The sequence below is a fragment of the Prionailurus viverrinus genome, chromosome D2, assembly GCF_022837055.1.
Source record: "Prionailurus viverrinus isolate Anna chromosome D2, UM_Priviv_1.0, whole genome shotgun sequence".
In the NCBI taxonomy this organism is placed as follows: Eukaryota; Metazoa; Chordata; class Mammalia; order Carnivora; family Felidae; genus Prionailurus; species Prionailurus viverrinus.
Genome location: NC_062571.1, coordinates 48,406,050 through 48,420,662, shown reverse-complemented (window position 1 = coordinate 48,420,662; position 14,613 = coordinate 48,406,050). Strand labels below are relative to the sequence as shown.

Below are 14,613 nucleotides of genomic sequence, written 5' to 3'. Positions count from 1 at the left end.
AAAAAATTTTAAATCTACACCTAGGCATATCATATCAAACTTCAGAAAAGCAAAAACAAAAAGAAAAATCTTTTTTAAAGGTTTTTTTTTTACATTTTTTTAATGTTTATTTTTGACAGAGAGAGAGAGAGAGAGAGAGTCGGAGCGCAAGTGGCAGGGGCAGAGAGAGAGGGAAGCACAGAATACAAAGCAGGCTCCAGGCTCCCAGCTGTCAGCAGAGAGCCCAATGTGGGGCTCTAACCCACAAGCCATGAGATCATGACCTGAGCCAAAGTCGGATGCTCAACCGACTGAGCCACCCAGGTGCCCCAAGAGAAAACTCTTTAATGAAGGCAGAGGAAAAACCTAAATAATAATTATAGGGAACTTTTCATGAGAAATCCTATAAACAAGGAGAGAGTAGAGGAACTATTTAAAATGTTGAAAGAAAAATGGGGCACCTGGGTGGCTCAGTGGAGCATAAGGCTCTTGATCTCAGGGCCATGAGTTCAACCCCACCATTGGGTATAGACATTACTTATATAAACTTAAAAAAATTTTTTTTTAATAATAAAATGTTGAAAGAAAAAGACAACCAATCTGGAATTCTGTACCCTATAAAATTATCCTTCAAAAGTAAAGAAGGGAAAAAAAAGTGAAGGAGAAATGGACTTTCTCAGATAAATAAAAACTGGGCACAATACACCTGCCTTACAAGAAATATTAAAAGAAGTTCTTCAGAAAGAAATGATACAGTTAGAAACTTGGATCTACATAAAGGAAAAGCATCAAAGAAGGACTAAGGTAAAATAAAAACTATTCATTTTCTTACTCTTAATTGATCTAACAGATAATAGTTTGTTCAGAATAATAACACTGTAACAATTATGACTTATGCATAAATGAAATGAATGATAACAATGAGATAAGGGACAAAAGAGAAGAATTAGGAATACTTAGGTTTGGGGGGGGTTGTTCTAAGATTTTCTTTTAATGTTTATTTATTTTCAGAGAGAGACAGAGGGTATGAGTGGAGGAGGAACAGAGACACACACACACACACACACACACACACACACACACACACACACACACACAATCTGAAGCAGGCTCCAGGCTCTGAGCTGTCAGCACAGAGCCCAACACAGGGCTCAAACCCATGAACCGTGAGATCATGACCTGAGCCAAAGTCAGACACTTAGCTGACTTAGGCACCCAGGCACCCCAAGATTTTGTTTTTAAGTAATCTCTACACCCAATGTGGGGCTCAGACTCACAACCCTGAGATCAAGAGTCCCATGCTGTACCTACTGAACCGGCCAGGTGCCCTAGGAATAGTTTTTATTAGGTAGTTGCAATACTCATGAAAAAGTATAGCATTATTTGAAAGTGGACTTGGCTTTTCTATAAATATATATTGTAAACTTTATTGCAACCACTAAAATAAGTTAAAAAAGAAGTACTACTGATGTTAAGAAGAGAGAAAACAGAGCCATATAAAAGGATTAATTAAAACCACAAAAGGCAGAAAAGAGTGTAAATAAAGGAACAAAGAACCAGGAGGATGAATACAAAACAGTAACAAATATGGTAGCTATTAATCCAACCATATAAATAATCATTTTAAACATCAACTGCCTAAATAAACCAATTAAAAAAGAGATCATCAGACTGGATGAAAAACCAAGACCCAACTACATAATGTCTATAAGAAATCCACTTTAAATACAAAGTTTAAATACATAGGTTAAAAGTATAGAGATAGATACAATTTTATTTGTTAACTGTACCTCAATAAAGCTGGGGGGAAAAGTAAAGGGATGGAGAAAGGTACATTATGCTAACACTCACCAGAAGAAAGCTGGAATAATTATATTAATTGCAGACAGAGCAAACTTCAGAGCAAGTAAAGTTATCAGGGATAAAGAGAGGCATTACATAGTGATAAAGGGGTCAATTCTCTAAAGACATATAATGATCCTTAATGTGAATGGATATCATCAGCTATCAAAACCTGTTAAGTTATAATAAATAACACAGTGTGATATTGGCATATGAAGGGATAGACATAGATTAGATGATCCAAAGAGTTGAGTGTGCACATAAAAATGTCATACGTGACAGGTATGAAGTTATTTTGGTGAGAAAAGATTAGAGTAATTCAATAAATGGTATTTAGAAGACCAGTTATCTATGTAGTGAAAAAAAAAAAAAAGATCCCTATTTGATACTGTATCAGTCAGAATAAGTAAGTTATGCTGAACCCTCCCCAAACCACCCCAAAGACATCAGTGCCTTAAAGCAAAAATTGATTTCTTAGACATGTCTGCTGCAAGTCAGCAGGGTGCTTCTGCTCCCTACAGCTACTCAGGGGCTCAGGCTAATGGAGACTTCTATTCATAGTTCATTGGTCAGAACTAATAACACAGACAATGAACATAGGTCATTGGTCAGAACTAATAACACAGAACTAGTAACACTCTAAGAAGGCCAGGAAGATCATCCTATCCCATGCATAGAAGAGAAATCTTTACTAGGCAGCAGTAAAGCCAAGGACTGGATGGTAAATCCACTGCCCACGGCAATAAAGAACCAAATGACAATAATCCCTTACATTTCTTGGCACATTTTTCCTTTCCAAATTCCACTGGATTATTTTTCATATCCTCTAAGTATGTACTATTCTTTGCATACCAATGCTCTAGGTGATGAAAAGCTCCAAAAATTTCACTTCCTCTGAAAAACTCAGAGACCTAAATTACATCTTCTCCCAACGGCATAGTTCTTAGATCCTTGGGTACATACTGCACTATCTCCACAGACTGACCATTTTCCCCTGATAAAGAACACGTTAAATGCTTTACATTTATTAACTAATAATCCTAAAAACAACTCTTTGAGATTGGTACTATCAGTATTCCTGTTTTAAATTAGCACAACTGAGATAAATAGGGGTTAAGTAATCTGCTCAACCTGAAATATGAAATCAGGCAGTCTGGCTTCAGTGCTCCTGTCCTTTCAAGGCCCATTTAAAGTTCTATTGCCTGTTCTGCCCCTTTCTTGCTACAGCCTCATCATTCCTAACCCAGAATATTCCTTGAGCTCTGTCTGAAGACCCCTCCCATCTACCCTCCTTTCTCTCACTAACCTCTAGTTCTGAACTTACCAAAACCTACCCAAAAGGAAAAGCAGTCGGACAGAGGAGCCACTTCCCTCAAGGATGAACTGAGTGGTGTCACCTCTGCCTTCCTATCCTCCCTACTCCGTATCCTTCTATCTTGGGGAGTCTTATCCAATATTTTAGCCCCAACGTCTTCCTGGGTAGAAAAAGAAAGACAACCCAGAAAAAAAAGCAAAATTCATTGTTTATGAAAGATGCCTACTGGAAGCCTCCTTAAGAAGAGAATGACTGTCAGTGCCCATGGGCTGCAGGAAGTTACAAAAAAGTATGGAGACTAGGACAAAAGAAAAGGGGTGCGGGATAGGAGGGTCAGGAATGGGAACAGGAATTGAGATCTATTGATGACTTGTTGTAGGTGCTATGGACTGAACTGTGTCCCCACACCCAATGTGTTATCTTAAAGCAGAATGTGCTGGTATTTGGAGATATGACCTTTGAGAGGTGATTAGGTTTAAATAAGGTCATGATGGTGAGACCCTCCTGGTGGGATCAGTGCCCTTATAAGAAGAGAAGCCAGAGAGCTCTCTCTCTCTGTCTGCCATAGGAGAATACAGCAAGAAGAAGGGAGTCTTTAAGTCAGGAAGAAAGTCTGTAAATCAGTAAGTCTGTAATCAGAAAGATTCTTAGTCAGATTCTTAGAATCTGACCATGCTAGTACCCTGATCTCAGACTTTCCAGCTCCAGAACTGTGAGACAATAAACGCCTGTTGTTTAAACCACCCAGTCTATGGTATTTTGTTAGGACAGTGGGATTTGCATTTGTATTTACATTACCTCATTTAATTTCCCAATAACTCTATTTGTTTTATAAATGTCTATTTGTTTTCAACTATCCAATAACTACAAAGTCACTGTTTTTACACTGGCAATGCCTACTCCTACATAGAACAAGGAGTCCACACCTTAAGCTATGAACCTAACTCTGTTAGTAACTAAACATTTCCCTTGGATGAGTCCCTAATCTCTCTAACCTCAAATTTACTTTTGACATTAAGTACCTAAGTAACATTCTCCCTAAAGTGCTTTTGTTGCATGGAGATTATTCAAAATACATGAAAGGGGGGAAAATACAGAGATTATTTAGAACACAAGAGGGTTTTGTCTTCCTGCTCCTAAAAAGATATCATTACACCATCACGTAATAAAAAAGCAGAACAATGTCAAAATAACCTATTCTGACTCCATGTCTCAGCAAATCACTTGGGGGAAAAATGTTTCATGTACCATTAGTGTATATACTGATGTGATCACTGGACGCAGCTGATCACTAACTTAATAGAAGTTAGTGGAGACACAGCAAATATTTAGAAGCTCGGATACCAGGATTCTTGGCTTTATAAAGATAAAAAATTCCATCCCTACTCATCCTTCTATAATTCTGAACCTAAACTGGACTAGAGGGCAATGCTAGTTACTACCTCTAAATTATAGCAAGTTCCAGCTGGCTCAAAAAGCAAAGATCCATTTAGTGTTATACAGAAAAACTTAATTTTCTAGTCAATACTGGATTTTAACAACTGTAATGGCAAGTATCACTTAATTTAGAAACCTTCAAAGTGCAAAAAAAAAGACTCTAATTTTAACACAATGTACTCTATGACACCTTTCACAAATACGCAAACAGCAAAGAGACACTGCACAATATTCAGCATCCCTGCTCTACTAAGAAAACTTCAAATTACGAAAATATAAGCTAAACCCCTTAGAAAATCTCCACATTAAAAAAAGAAAAGTATCTGCCAAGTAGGTAAAGAAGGTCACTAAAAGGGAACTCAATTACAATTTCCCATTGAAAGTAACTGTGACGTAGTTGTGGCAGATTTTGCATGTCATCATAATCTGTTGAAAAATTATTTTAAAATATTATTTTACACACCATTAACATGATGCCAGGGACTTCCTTCAAAAGAATCTGGTAGAAGGGGAAGCGGATGGGAAGAATGTAGGAATGGAAACAAGATAGACCATGAATTGATAACTATTAAAGCTAAGTAAGGGATAGATGGGGGTGTACTACCCTATTCTTTCTAATTCCATGCATGTGTGACATTTTCCCCATAAGAAAAGTTAGTTATTATATGCTCTTGATGAACAAATGTAATCCTCTTACCCTAAAAACAAAGAAAAACTAGTACCTTCCAATCTTTGAATTTTTGCTTTCACAGAAATAACAGCTTCAAAGGGTGAAACTCTCAACTCAAAACACGTTCCAGTCAATGTTTCAATGAAGAGCTCCATGGTTTCACAGAAAGGAAGTTTGTAGTAAAATGTTCCCAGGTTATCTTCATTGAAGAATGGAGGATCTTTTCTGTTATCCATTACTTTGACTTTTCTAATTCCTCTGGAATGTGTGGTATGCAACCGTATTCCAGTTCTAGCCAAATCAGCTTTGAACATTGGTAATATGTAATGCTGTTCATGTTTTGAGTTTTGTACCTAAAAAACAAGAATAATTTTTTTAACAAGCGAATCTGAAAGTTCATCCTGTCATACTCTCTGAACAACTCTGGCCCATAATCTTCCAGACAGCCCCAGAATTCATTTTATTACTTAATTTGTCTAATCCTAAACCTTTCACAGTTGTCTCTGAAACCACTCTCCCAATTAGACCATAAGATTATTATTCTTTTGAGAGAGAGAGAGAGAGAGAGAGAGAGAGAGAGAGACAGAGACAGAAACAGAGACAGAGCGTGAGCAGGGAAGGGGCAGAGAGGGAGGGAGACAGAATCCAAAGCAGGCTCCAGCCTCTGAGCTGTCAGCCGAGAGCCCAACGCAGGGCTCAAACTCACCAGCTGTGAGATCACGATCTGAGCCAAAGTTGGACGCTTAACCAACTGAGCCACCCAGGCACGCCCAGACTGTAAGATTATTAAGAACAGGTATATTTACAATACTTCTCTGTATCTTACTAAAGCTCAGCACAGTTATTTATATATAGTGCATACTCAACAAGTGTATTATTGTTGTTAATAATATTTAAACCAGCAAACTCAGCATGGAGGTATATATCTGCAAGGAGGTATACATCCTTTACTAAAACACGTAAATTATGTTTTTAACCCATACAAAATACAACTTTATACCACTGTACCTTTGAATCACACTGAAGAAAAGAATAGCAACCACGTTAATAGGTTCCTTAAAAAATAAGATTCACTAAATAATCAATAAGCTTTTGGATTTCCAGAAGTTATCTATCAGTACAGCACTGAGATGACATTAATACTGGTAACAGACATCAGACATAATCTCTACACACAAACATACAATGGCTAATGAATATGAGAGGCAAATGCAACAAAGTCCTAAGATAAATTATAAGTGTATAATTAGGATAATAGGAATAATCAAATCAATAAATTGCTATTAGAAATGTGAAAACTTTGTAAGGAGAGGAGTTAATAGGACAGGTGATACACATCTTCCTGGACAGGTAAGTGTATCTTTTTAATGGCTTTATTGAAATATAATTTACATACCATAAAATTCACCTATTTAAAATCTAAAATTTACTGGTTTTTATTACAATCACAGAATTGTACAACCATCACAATCGTCTTTAGAACATTTTCATCACCCCAAAAAGGAACCCTGTCCTCTTTAGACATCACTCCCAAATTCTTTCTTTCCCTCTCTGCCCTACGCAACCACTTATCTACTTTGTCATTTTGCCCATTCTGATCATTTCACGTAAACAGAATCATACAGTGTGATTTTGATTGTATTTTGTGATTAGCTTCTATCACTTAGCATTACGTTTTCAAAGTTCATCCATTTTAGGATGTATCAGTACTTCATTCTTTTTTTATAGCTGAATAAAAGTCCATCCTATCATATGGATACACCACATATTTATCCAGTCATCAGCTGATGGGCATATTAGCTTGTTTCCAATGTGGGGCTATTATGAATAATGCTGCATGAACATTGGATTACAACTTTTTGTGTGGACATACATTTTCCTTTCTCTCCCATATATGTCTGGGAGTGGAATTGTTGGGTTAGGTAGGTACTCCACATTTAGCAATTTGTGGAACTGCCAACTGTTCTCAAAAGGGGTCTGAACCATTTTACATTCCCAGGATACTGATTTCTCCACATCCTTGCCAATACTTTTTTTTTTTTTTTTTGCCTTTTTGATTAAAGCCATCCTAGTGGGTGCAAAGTAGTATTTTATTGTGATTGTGATTTCCTTTTTCTAATGACTAAGAATATTGAGCATCTTTTTAGATGCTTATTGGCTATTTGAATACCTTCTACACAGAAATATCTATATTCAGAAAATGTATTCAAATCCTTTGTCCATTTTTACTCTGGTTGTCTTTTTATTACTGAATTGTAAAAGGGTTTTTAATGTGTTTTTAGACACAAGCCTCTTAAAGATATATGATTCCAAATATTTTCTCTAATTTTGTAGGCTGCCTTTTAACTTTGACAGTATTCTTCAAAGCATAAGTTTATTTTAGTGACATCCAATTTGGCTATTTTTCTTCTGCTGCTTGTGCTTTTGGCATCACATTTTAAAACCCTGGCCTACGGGCATCTGGGTAGCTCAGTTGGGTGAGCGACTGACTCTTGGTTTCGGCTCCAGTCATGATCTCATGGTTCGTGAGATGGAGCCCCATGTAGAGCAATGCAGAATCTGTTTGGGCTTCTCTCTCCCTCCCTCTCTCTCTCTAAATAAATAAACTTAAAACAAAACAAAACAAAAACGCCTGGCCTAATCCAAAGTAATAAAGATTTTGGGGTGCCTGGGCAGCTCAGTCAGTTAAGCATCTGACTTTGGCTAAGATCATGATCTCGTGGTTCCTGGGTTCAAGTCCCGTGTCTGGCCCTGTGCTGACAGCTCAAAACCTGGAGCCTGGATGTGTGGATGTGGATTTGGATTTGTGGATTCTGTGTCTCCCTCTTTCTCTATCCCTCCCCTACTAATACTCTGTCTCTCCCTCTCTTAAAAATAAACATAAAAAAAAAAAAAGGAATATTCACTTGGATACACACTTTGCTGAGAATTATATAGTTTTAGCCTTACATATAGATCTATCCATTTTGAATTTTTGTAGATGGTATAAAATAAGGATCCACTTTTATTCTTTTGCAAGTTGTTGCAAGTTTTTGCAAGTTGTCCAAGCAGTATTTGCTGGAAAAACTATTCTGTTCCCATTGAATTGTCTTGATACACTTGTCAAAAACCAACTGACCGGGAATGTGGGGGTTTACTTGTGGTCCCTCAACGCTATTCCATTGATCTGTTACAAGTCTATCATTATAACAGTACCACGTTGTCTTTTCACCTTTGTAGTAAGTTTTGAAACCAGGAAGTGTAAGTTCTCTAATTTGTTCTTCTCTTTCATGATTCTTGGTTATCCTGGGTCCTTTGAATTTCCACATGAAGTTTAGGATCAACTTGTCTATTTTGCAAAAACACCAGTTGGGCTTTTGAATAAGCACTGTGTTAAGTGTGCAGATTTGGTGAATACCACCATCTTGACAATATTGTCTTTTTAAATTTTTTTTACATTTATTGATTGAGAAACATAGTGAGACAAAGTGTGAGTGGGGGAGGGGCAGAGAGAGGAGACACAGAATCTGAAGCAGGCTCCAGGCTCTGAGCAAGCGGTCAACACAGAGCTTGATGCAGGGCTCAAACCCACAAACTGTGAGATCATGACCTGAGCTGAAGTCGGACACTCAACCGACTGAGTCACCCAGGTGCCCCAACAATATTAAGTCTTATAATCCATGAACATGCAATGCCTTTCAGTTTATTTAAATTTCTTAAGTTGCTTTCAACAATGTTTTCTAGTTTTTAAGAGTATGAGTTTTGCTTTTAAAAAAAAGTATTCCTAAGAACTATACTTTTTGATGCTACTATAAATGAAGTTATTGTTGGTGTCATTTTCAATTTGTTCATTGCCAGCATAGAGAAATAAAATTGATTCTAATATATTTGGGCGCCTGAGTGGCTCAGTCGGTTGGGCGGCCAACTACAGCTCAGGTCATGATCTCTCGGTCCGTGAGTTGGAGCCCTGCATTGGGTTTTGTCCTAAGAGCTCAGAGCCTGGAGCCTGCTTCGGATTCTGTGTCTCCCTCTCTCTCTGCCCCTTCCCCGATTGCTCTCTGTCTCTCTCTCAAAAATAATAAGTTAAAAAAAATTTTAAAAATTGATTCTAATATATTGATCTTGTACATTGCAACCATGCAGAATTCATCTATTAGTTCCAGTAATTTTTTAGTGGATTCCTTGGGATTTTTTCCATAAAAGATTATGTCATCTGCAAAGAGAAATGTTTTACTTCTTCATTTCCAATCTTGAACATTCCAGTAAGACACTCTTTACTTCCTTTTCTTACCTAATTACTTGGTCTAAAATCTCTAATACAGGGTTGAATTTTGGTGGTGAGAGTAGACATTCTTGTTTTATTCCTGACTGTAGGGGGAAAGCATTCAGTCTCTCACTACAAGGTATGATTTTAGCTGTGGGGTTTCCATACATAATCTACTCTACTACTTTAACTGGGTTTTTTTTTTTGGTTTTTTTTTTTTAATCATGAAGGTGTTGGATTTTGCCAGATGCTTTTCTGTCCAATGTCTATTGGGATAATCATGTGGTTTTCGTCTCTTATTCTATTAATACGGTGTTTAATAGAACATTGGTTTTTATTGAACCAACCTTGCATTCCTAAACTAAATCTCATCTGTATATGGTGTATAATTATATATGTTGCTATATTTGATTAATATTTTTTGAAAATTTTTCTATCTATATGCATAGGAAATAATGATCTAGTGTTCTTAATATATCTTTGTCTGGTTTTGGTATCAAGGTAATAGGAACAAAATTAAAAAGTAGAGATATATTTTCTCATATACTCCCTGTCCTCACGCATGCACCACTTCCCCCACTGTCAGCATCCTACAACAGAATGGTGTATTTGTTACAACTGAAGAAACTGCAATGACACATCATTATCACCTAACACCCATAATTTACATTAGAGTTCATTCTTGCTGTTGTACTTTCTATTGGTTTTCACAAACATATAATGACATGTATCCACCATTACAGTATCATACAGAATAGTTTCACTGCCCTAAAAATATCCTGTGGCTCACATATTCATCCTACAACCCTCCCAAATCCCCAGCAATCACTGATACTTTTACCATCCACATAGGTTGCCTTTTCCAGAATATCATATAGCTTCAATTATACACTATGTCGCCTTTTCAAATTGGCTTCTTTCATTTAGTAACATGCATTTACGTTTCCTCCATGTCCTTTCATGGATTGATAGGTCATTTCTTTATGACACTGAATACTCCATATTGTCTAAATGTTCCTCAATTTATCCATTCACCTACTGAAGGATACATCTTGGTTGCTTCCAAACTTGAGCAATTATGAATATTACTGCTATAAACATCTGTGTGCAGGTTTTTGTGTGGCTATGTTTTTACCTCTTTTGGTAAATACCAATGAGCGTGACTGCTGGATCTTAACAATGTGTTTAGATTTATAAGAAACTGCCAAAGTGTCTTCCAGTGTGGCTGTACCACTTTGTATTCACATCAGCAATGAATAAGAGTGCTTACTGCTCCATATCCTTGTCAGCATTTGATGTTGTCAGTGTTCTGGATTCTAATAGTTGTGTAGTGGTATCTCTTTAATTTGCATTTCCTAATGATATATGGGGTGGAGCATAGTTATCTTTTTAACCGGTATAGAACTGATCATGTTACTTCTTAGCTCCAGGTCCTATGATGGCTTCTACAGAATAGAATGCCAATAGAACAAAATTACAGAATTAAATTCACTGTATATAGGAATAAAATTCAGGGGCGCCTGGGTGGCTCAGTCGGTTGAGCATCTTAGCTCTTGATATCGGCTCAGGTCATGATCTCATGGTTTGTGGGATCAAGCCCTGCAACGGGCTCTGCGCTCAAAGTGCAGAGCCTGCTTAGAAGTCTCTCTCTCTCTCTCTCTCTCTCTCTCTCTCTCTGCCCCTCCCCCACTTGCTCTCTTGCAAACGCTCTCTCTCAAAATAAAATTAAAAAAAAAAAAAAGAGGAACAAAATTCAGACTTCTGAGAAAGACCCTAAGATCGTACATCTCACCTTCCAGCCCATTCTATTTTACATCTATGTCATCCCACCTGGCAATACCTCTGTACTTCTATCCTCTAATCATGTGCACCTGCAGCTTCAGAATACCTCCACTTCTATCTCATTGCTCCTGCTTTGCTCTACTCTCTGCCATCACCACCCTTGGCTACCTGACAAGCACTTAATCATCTTTCAAGACTCAGCTCAAATAGCAACTATTCCACAAAACCTTTTATGGCTTTGTACCCCAACCTCCATCATATATTGTACCCAGAACAATCAATTTCACTTTTTTACATGGCTTTCTTATTCTCCTAAACGAGAAGCTACTTAAGGGGGAGACCACATCTGATTTGCCACCCCATCACCTAGCACAGTGTTGGATCTAAGTGATGCTTAGAACAAATCTGTGATAAATATATATATATAAAATAAAAAAATACATTTATTTATTTTACACACACACACACACAAACATATATATATAATCCCTGTTTTAGAGATGAAGAAATATTTGGATATGCTCCAAAAGTTTGGGGGAATGCTGCTTTCCCATGAGAATCCTGTTATGATTCACTCTACAGTAAGTCCACCAAAGTTTGTCCAACAGATAACATACATGCACATACAGTGATTTCTGCTATAGGGTGAATTTTTATAACACTAACTGGATGCAGAATCAATTAGGGAACCTGAATTACACTGTAAAGACTGCTAATGATCCTAAAGAGATGGCATCACAGAAAGAAAACCTGATGCTGGAAGCACAGATGCTAGGAGTGCTATCACACTATTTATCAAAAACAATGAGTAATAAATATGATAATACAAAGTATTGTGCTAATAACATTGCTCATGATAGTGGTAAAAGCCCATTATTCTTAAATATAAGCCAAATAAGTGGCTGTACTGTTCAGGTTTTGTTTCGTTATATCGTAAATACACTGAAATGCTTTTAGGAAAAATAACTTTTTATGAAGCTAACCCCTAACCTCTGAACCAACTGCTTTTATAATGTGCTTCTGGGTTACATGTGTATTCTTAAAAACATACTTATCATGCTACATTAAACAACGTATTGAAGAATTACCTGTGTCTGTTTCCCCAAAATCAATAGCATTTCTACCTACATAGTAGCAGCTCTAACAACAGAAGTCAAAAGTCAGGAATGCTGAAATGAACATTACAGAAATAAAGGCATGGGTAACCAGTGTCTGCCCAAGGAATTTAGAGACAGAAGATCTAAGGAGCATTTCCTTCACCACAGTACTCTTCCACAATACCCTGAATATAATAAACAAGCTGGTGGGGAGGGGGCGGGGTGGCTCAGTCGGTTAGGAGTCTGACTTCCGCTCATGTCAAGATCTGTAGGTCCATGAGTTTGAGCCCTGAGCCAGGCTCTGTGCTGACAGCTCAGAGCCTGGAGCCTGCTTTGGATTCCGCGTCTCCCTCTCTCTCTGCTCCTCTCCTGCACACATGCGCTCTCTCTCTCAAAAATAAATAAACGTTAAACAAAAATAAGAACGACTTAAAAAAAAAAAGAAAAGCTGGGGCTGGGAGAGGGTAACAGATTTGGAAGTCCCTCATCTATAATGAGAATGGATAAAGCAACTATGGGCTAAAGGAAAAACAGCAACCCAGTGCAGCACTACACTGCACTGGGACACCTACTGTAAGTTTGGGCCGTAATCAATGGAGAAATTTCTAAAATCCATAAAGGAGCAAGGCAGGTAACCAAATTCAAAACTAAAATGTGGGGTGCCTAGGTGGCTCAGTCGCTTAAGCAGCTGACTCTTGATCTCAGCTCAGATCTTGATCTCAGTCGTGAGTTCAAGCCCTGTGTTGGGACGTATGCAGCCTACTCAAAAAACCTGAAATATGACTCAAAAATAGTTATACCTCTCCTGAGCAGTAGAAATCACAGTAACAGAGGACAAAATGAGGCCATGAAATCTGGTTAAGCCAGCCTGGAGGACTAGATGATGGCAAAGGAGCAAATGAAAAGTTCCAGCAGACCAAAGACCTAGACAGTATTAACACACAATAACCGTGTGGTCATTCTCAACTAAACATATTATGGAACCCTATGTTGGAAAATGAGAGGCAATGAAGATTCAGAGACAGGATGGGAAATGTTGCAAGAACGTGAAAGCTAAATTATACAAGAGCAAAAGAAAAAAAAAAAAAGAGGCGAGTAGAGAAAAAAAAAAAAGTACTTCCAGAATTTTTACCAATTAAAAAACATACTTAGCTAGTAAGAGTAATGGCATCAAAAAAAAAAAAAAAATTCCTAAATTAATTCCAAAAACACTTCTTTCTTCTGAAAAAGTTCTAAAAAACATTACCAAAGATAAGAGAGAAGTTAAAGATAGGTAAGGCAATAATAGCACTGAAGTAAGTAATTTCACTAGCAATCAGCTTTACCCTGTTCTAAAGATTATTAGCCAGAGGAGAGCCGTTATCTTTTAAAAATTTCCCCCAACACAAAGAGATCCAAAATGTTATGCAACCTTTAAAAACACTGGCTTTTAACAAACTGCCTTTTACTAATTAGGTGAAAAACACCCCTGTTTTAAATAGAAGCTACACATCCAACTCTTGATTTTGGCTCAGGTCATGATCTCACAGTTCACGATTTTAAGCCCCCAGTCAGGCTCCCTGCTGTCTGGGCAGGCAGCCTGCTTGGGATTCTCTCCCCCACCCCACCCCCCTCTGTCTCTGCCCCTCCCCCCGCTTAAGCTCGCTCTTAAATAAGTAAATAATGCTACAGAATTATATCCACCACTTAAATGCATTTGAACCCTAAACTTCTTTCTAGTGGGTCTTGGAAATCCTTGGAGGCCAACGTCTACTCCAGCCTTCAAAGTACACACTCCAAGCCCACTGGGTCACCTGCGCAGCCCGTACTCCTCCAGGATAAACTCCGGCTACCCACACGTACGGGCCTAATCTGGGGGGTAGTGCACAAGCTCCGCGTCAGAATCGGCGACTGGCGGCTCAGCACCCGTCGGACGGGACGGGGCGGGACACCCGCGTCGCTTCGGCGGAGGGACGAAAAGTGGAGACTCCTCAGGAAAGGCGTCGCACCGCGCTGGTCTCAGGGCAGCGGCTGCGGAGGGGGCGGGGCCCGGCTGCCGAGCGGCCGGCGCTCCTCTCCGGCCCGCGGAGGCCGGCGGCGGCAGCGCGAACCCGCTCAGCGGCCCGCAGCCCCGGGCGCCCTCCCCGTCTGTCTCGTCCACTGGCTCGCCCGCCCGCAGGCCTACAGAGAGGCGCAGCCCCGCGAGCGACGCCGCGGCAGGCACTGACGAGAAACACACCGCCGCCGCGCCCCCGCCCCTTTGTGCCAC

General features: G+C 38.7%; 1 protein-coding gene across 5 annotated transcripts in view; it reads right to left on the bottom strand.

The window, feature by feature from the left end:
* The window catches only part of ZFAND4 (zinc finger AN1-type containing 4), a 90,718-nt gene extending 76,383 nt beyond the window's left edge, over positions 1-14,335 (bottom strand). For 3 of the 5 annotated variants that reach the window (XM_047825897.1, XM_047825895.1, XM_047825899.1), the window contains exons 1-2: positions 14,159-14,292; positions 5,296-5,596 (exon numbers count right to left, since the gene is read on the bottom strand). In XM_047825897.1, coding sequence (XP_047681853.1) covers positions 5,296-5,557 — 262 coding nt within the window. In that variant the 5' untranslated portion in view covers positions 5,558-5,596; positions 14,159-14,292. Of the gene's footprint in view, positions 1-5,295; positions 5,597-14,158 lie in introns of all 5 variants that reach the window. The other 2 variants (XM_047825896.1, XM_047825900.1) reach the window with 2 other exon arrangements.
* Positions 14,336-14,613: the final 278 nt, after the last annotated feature.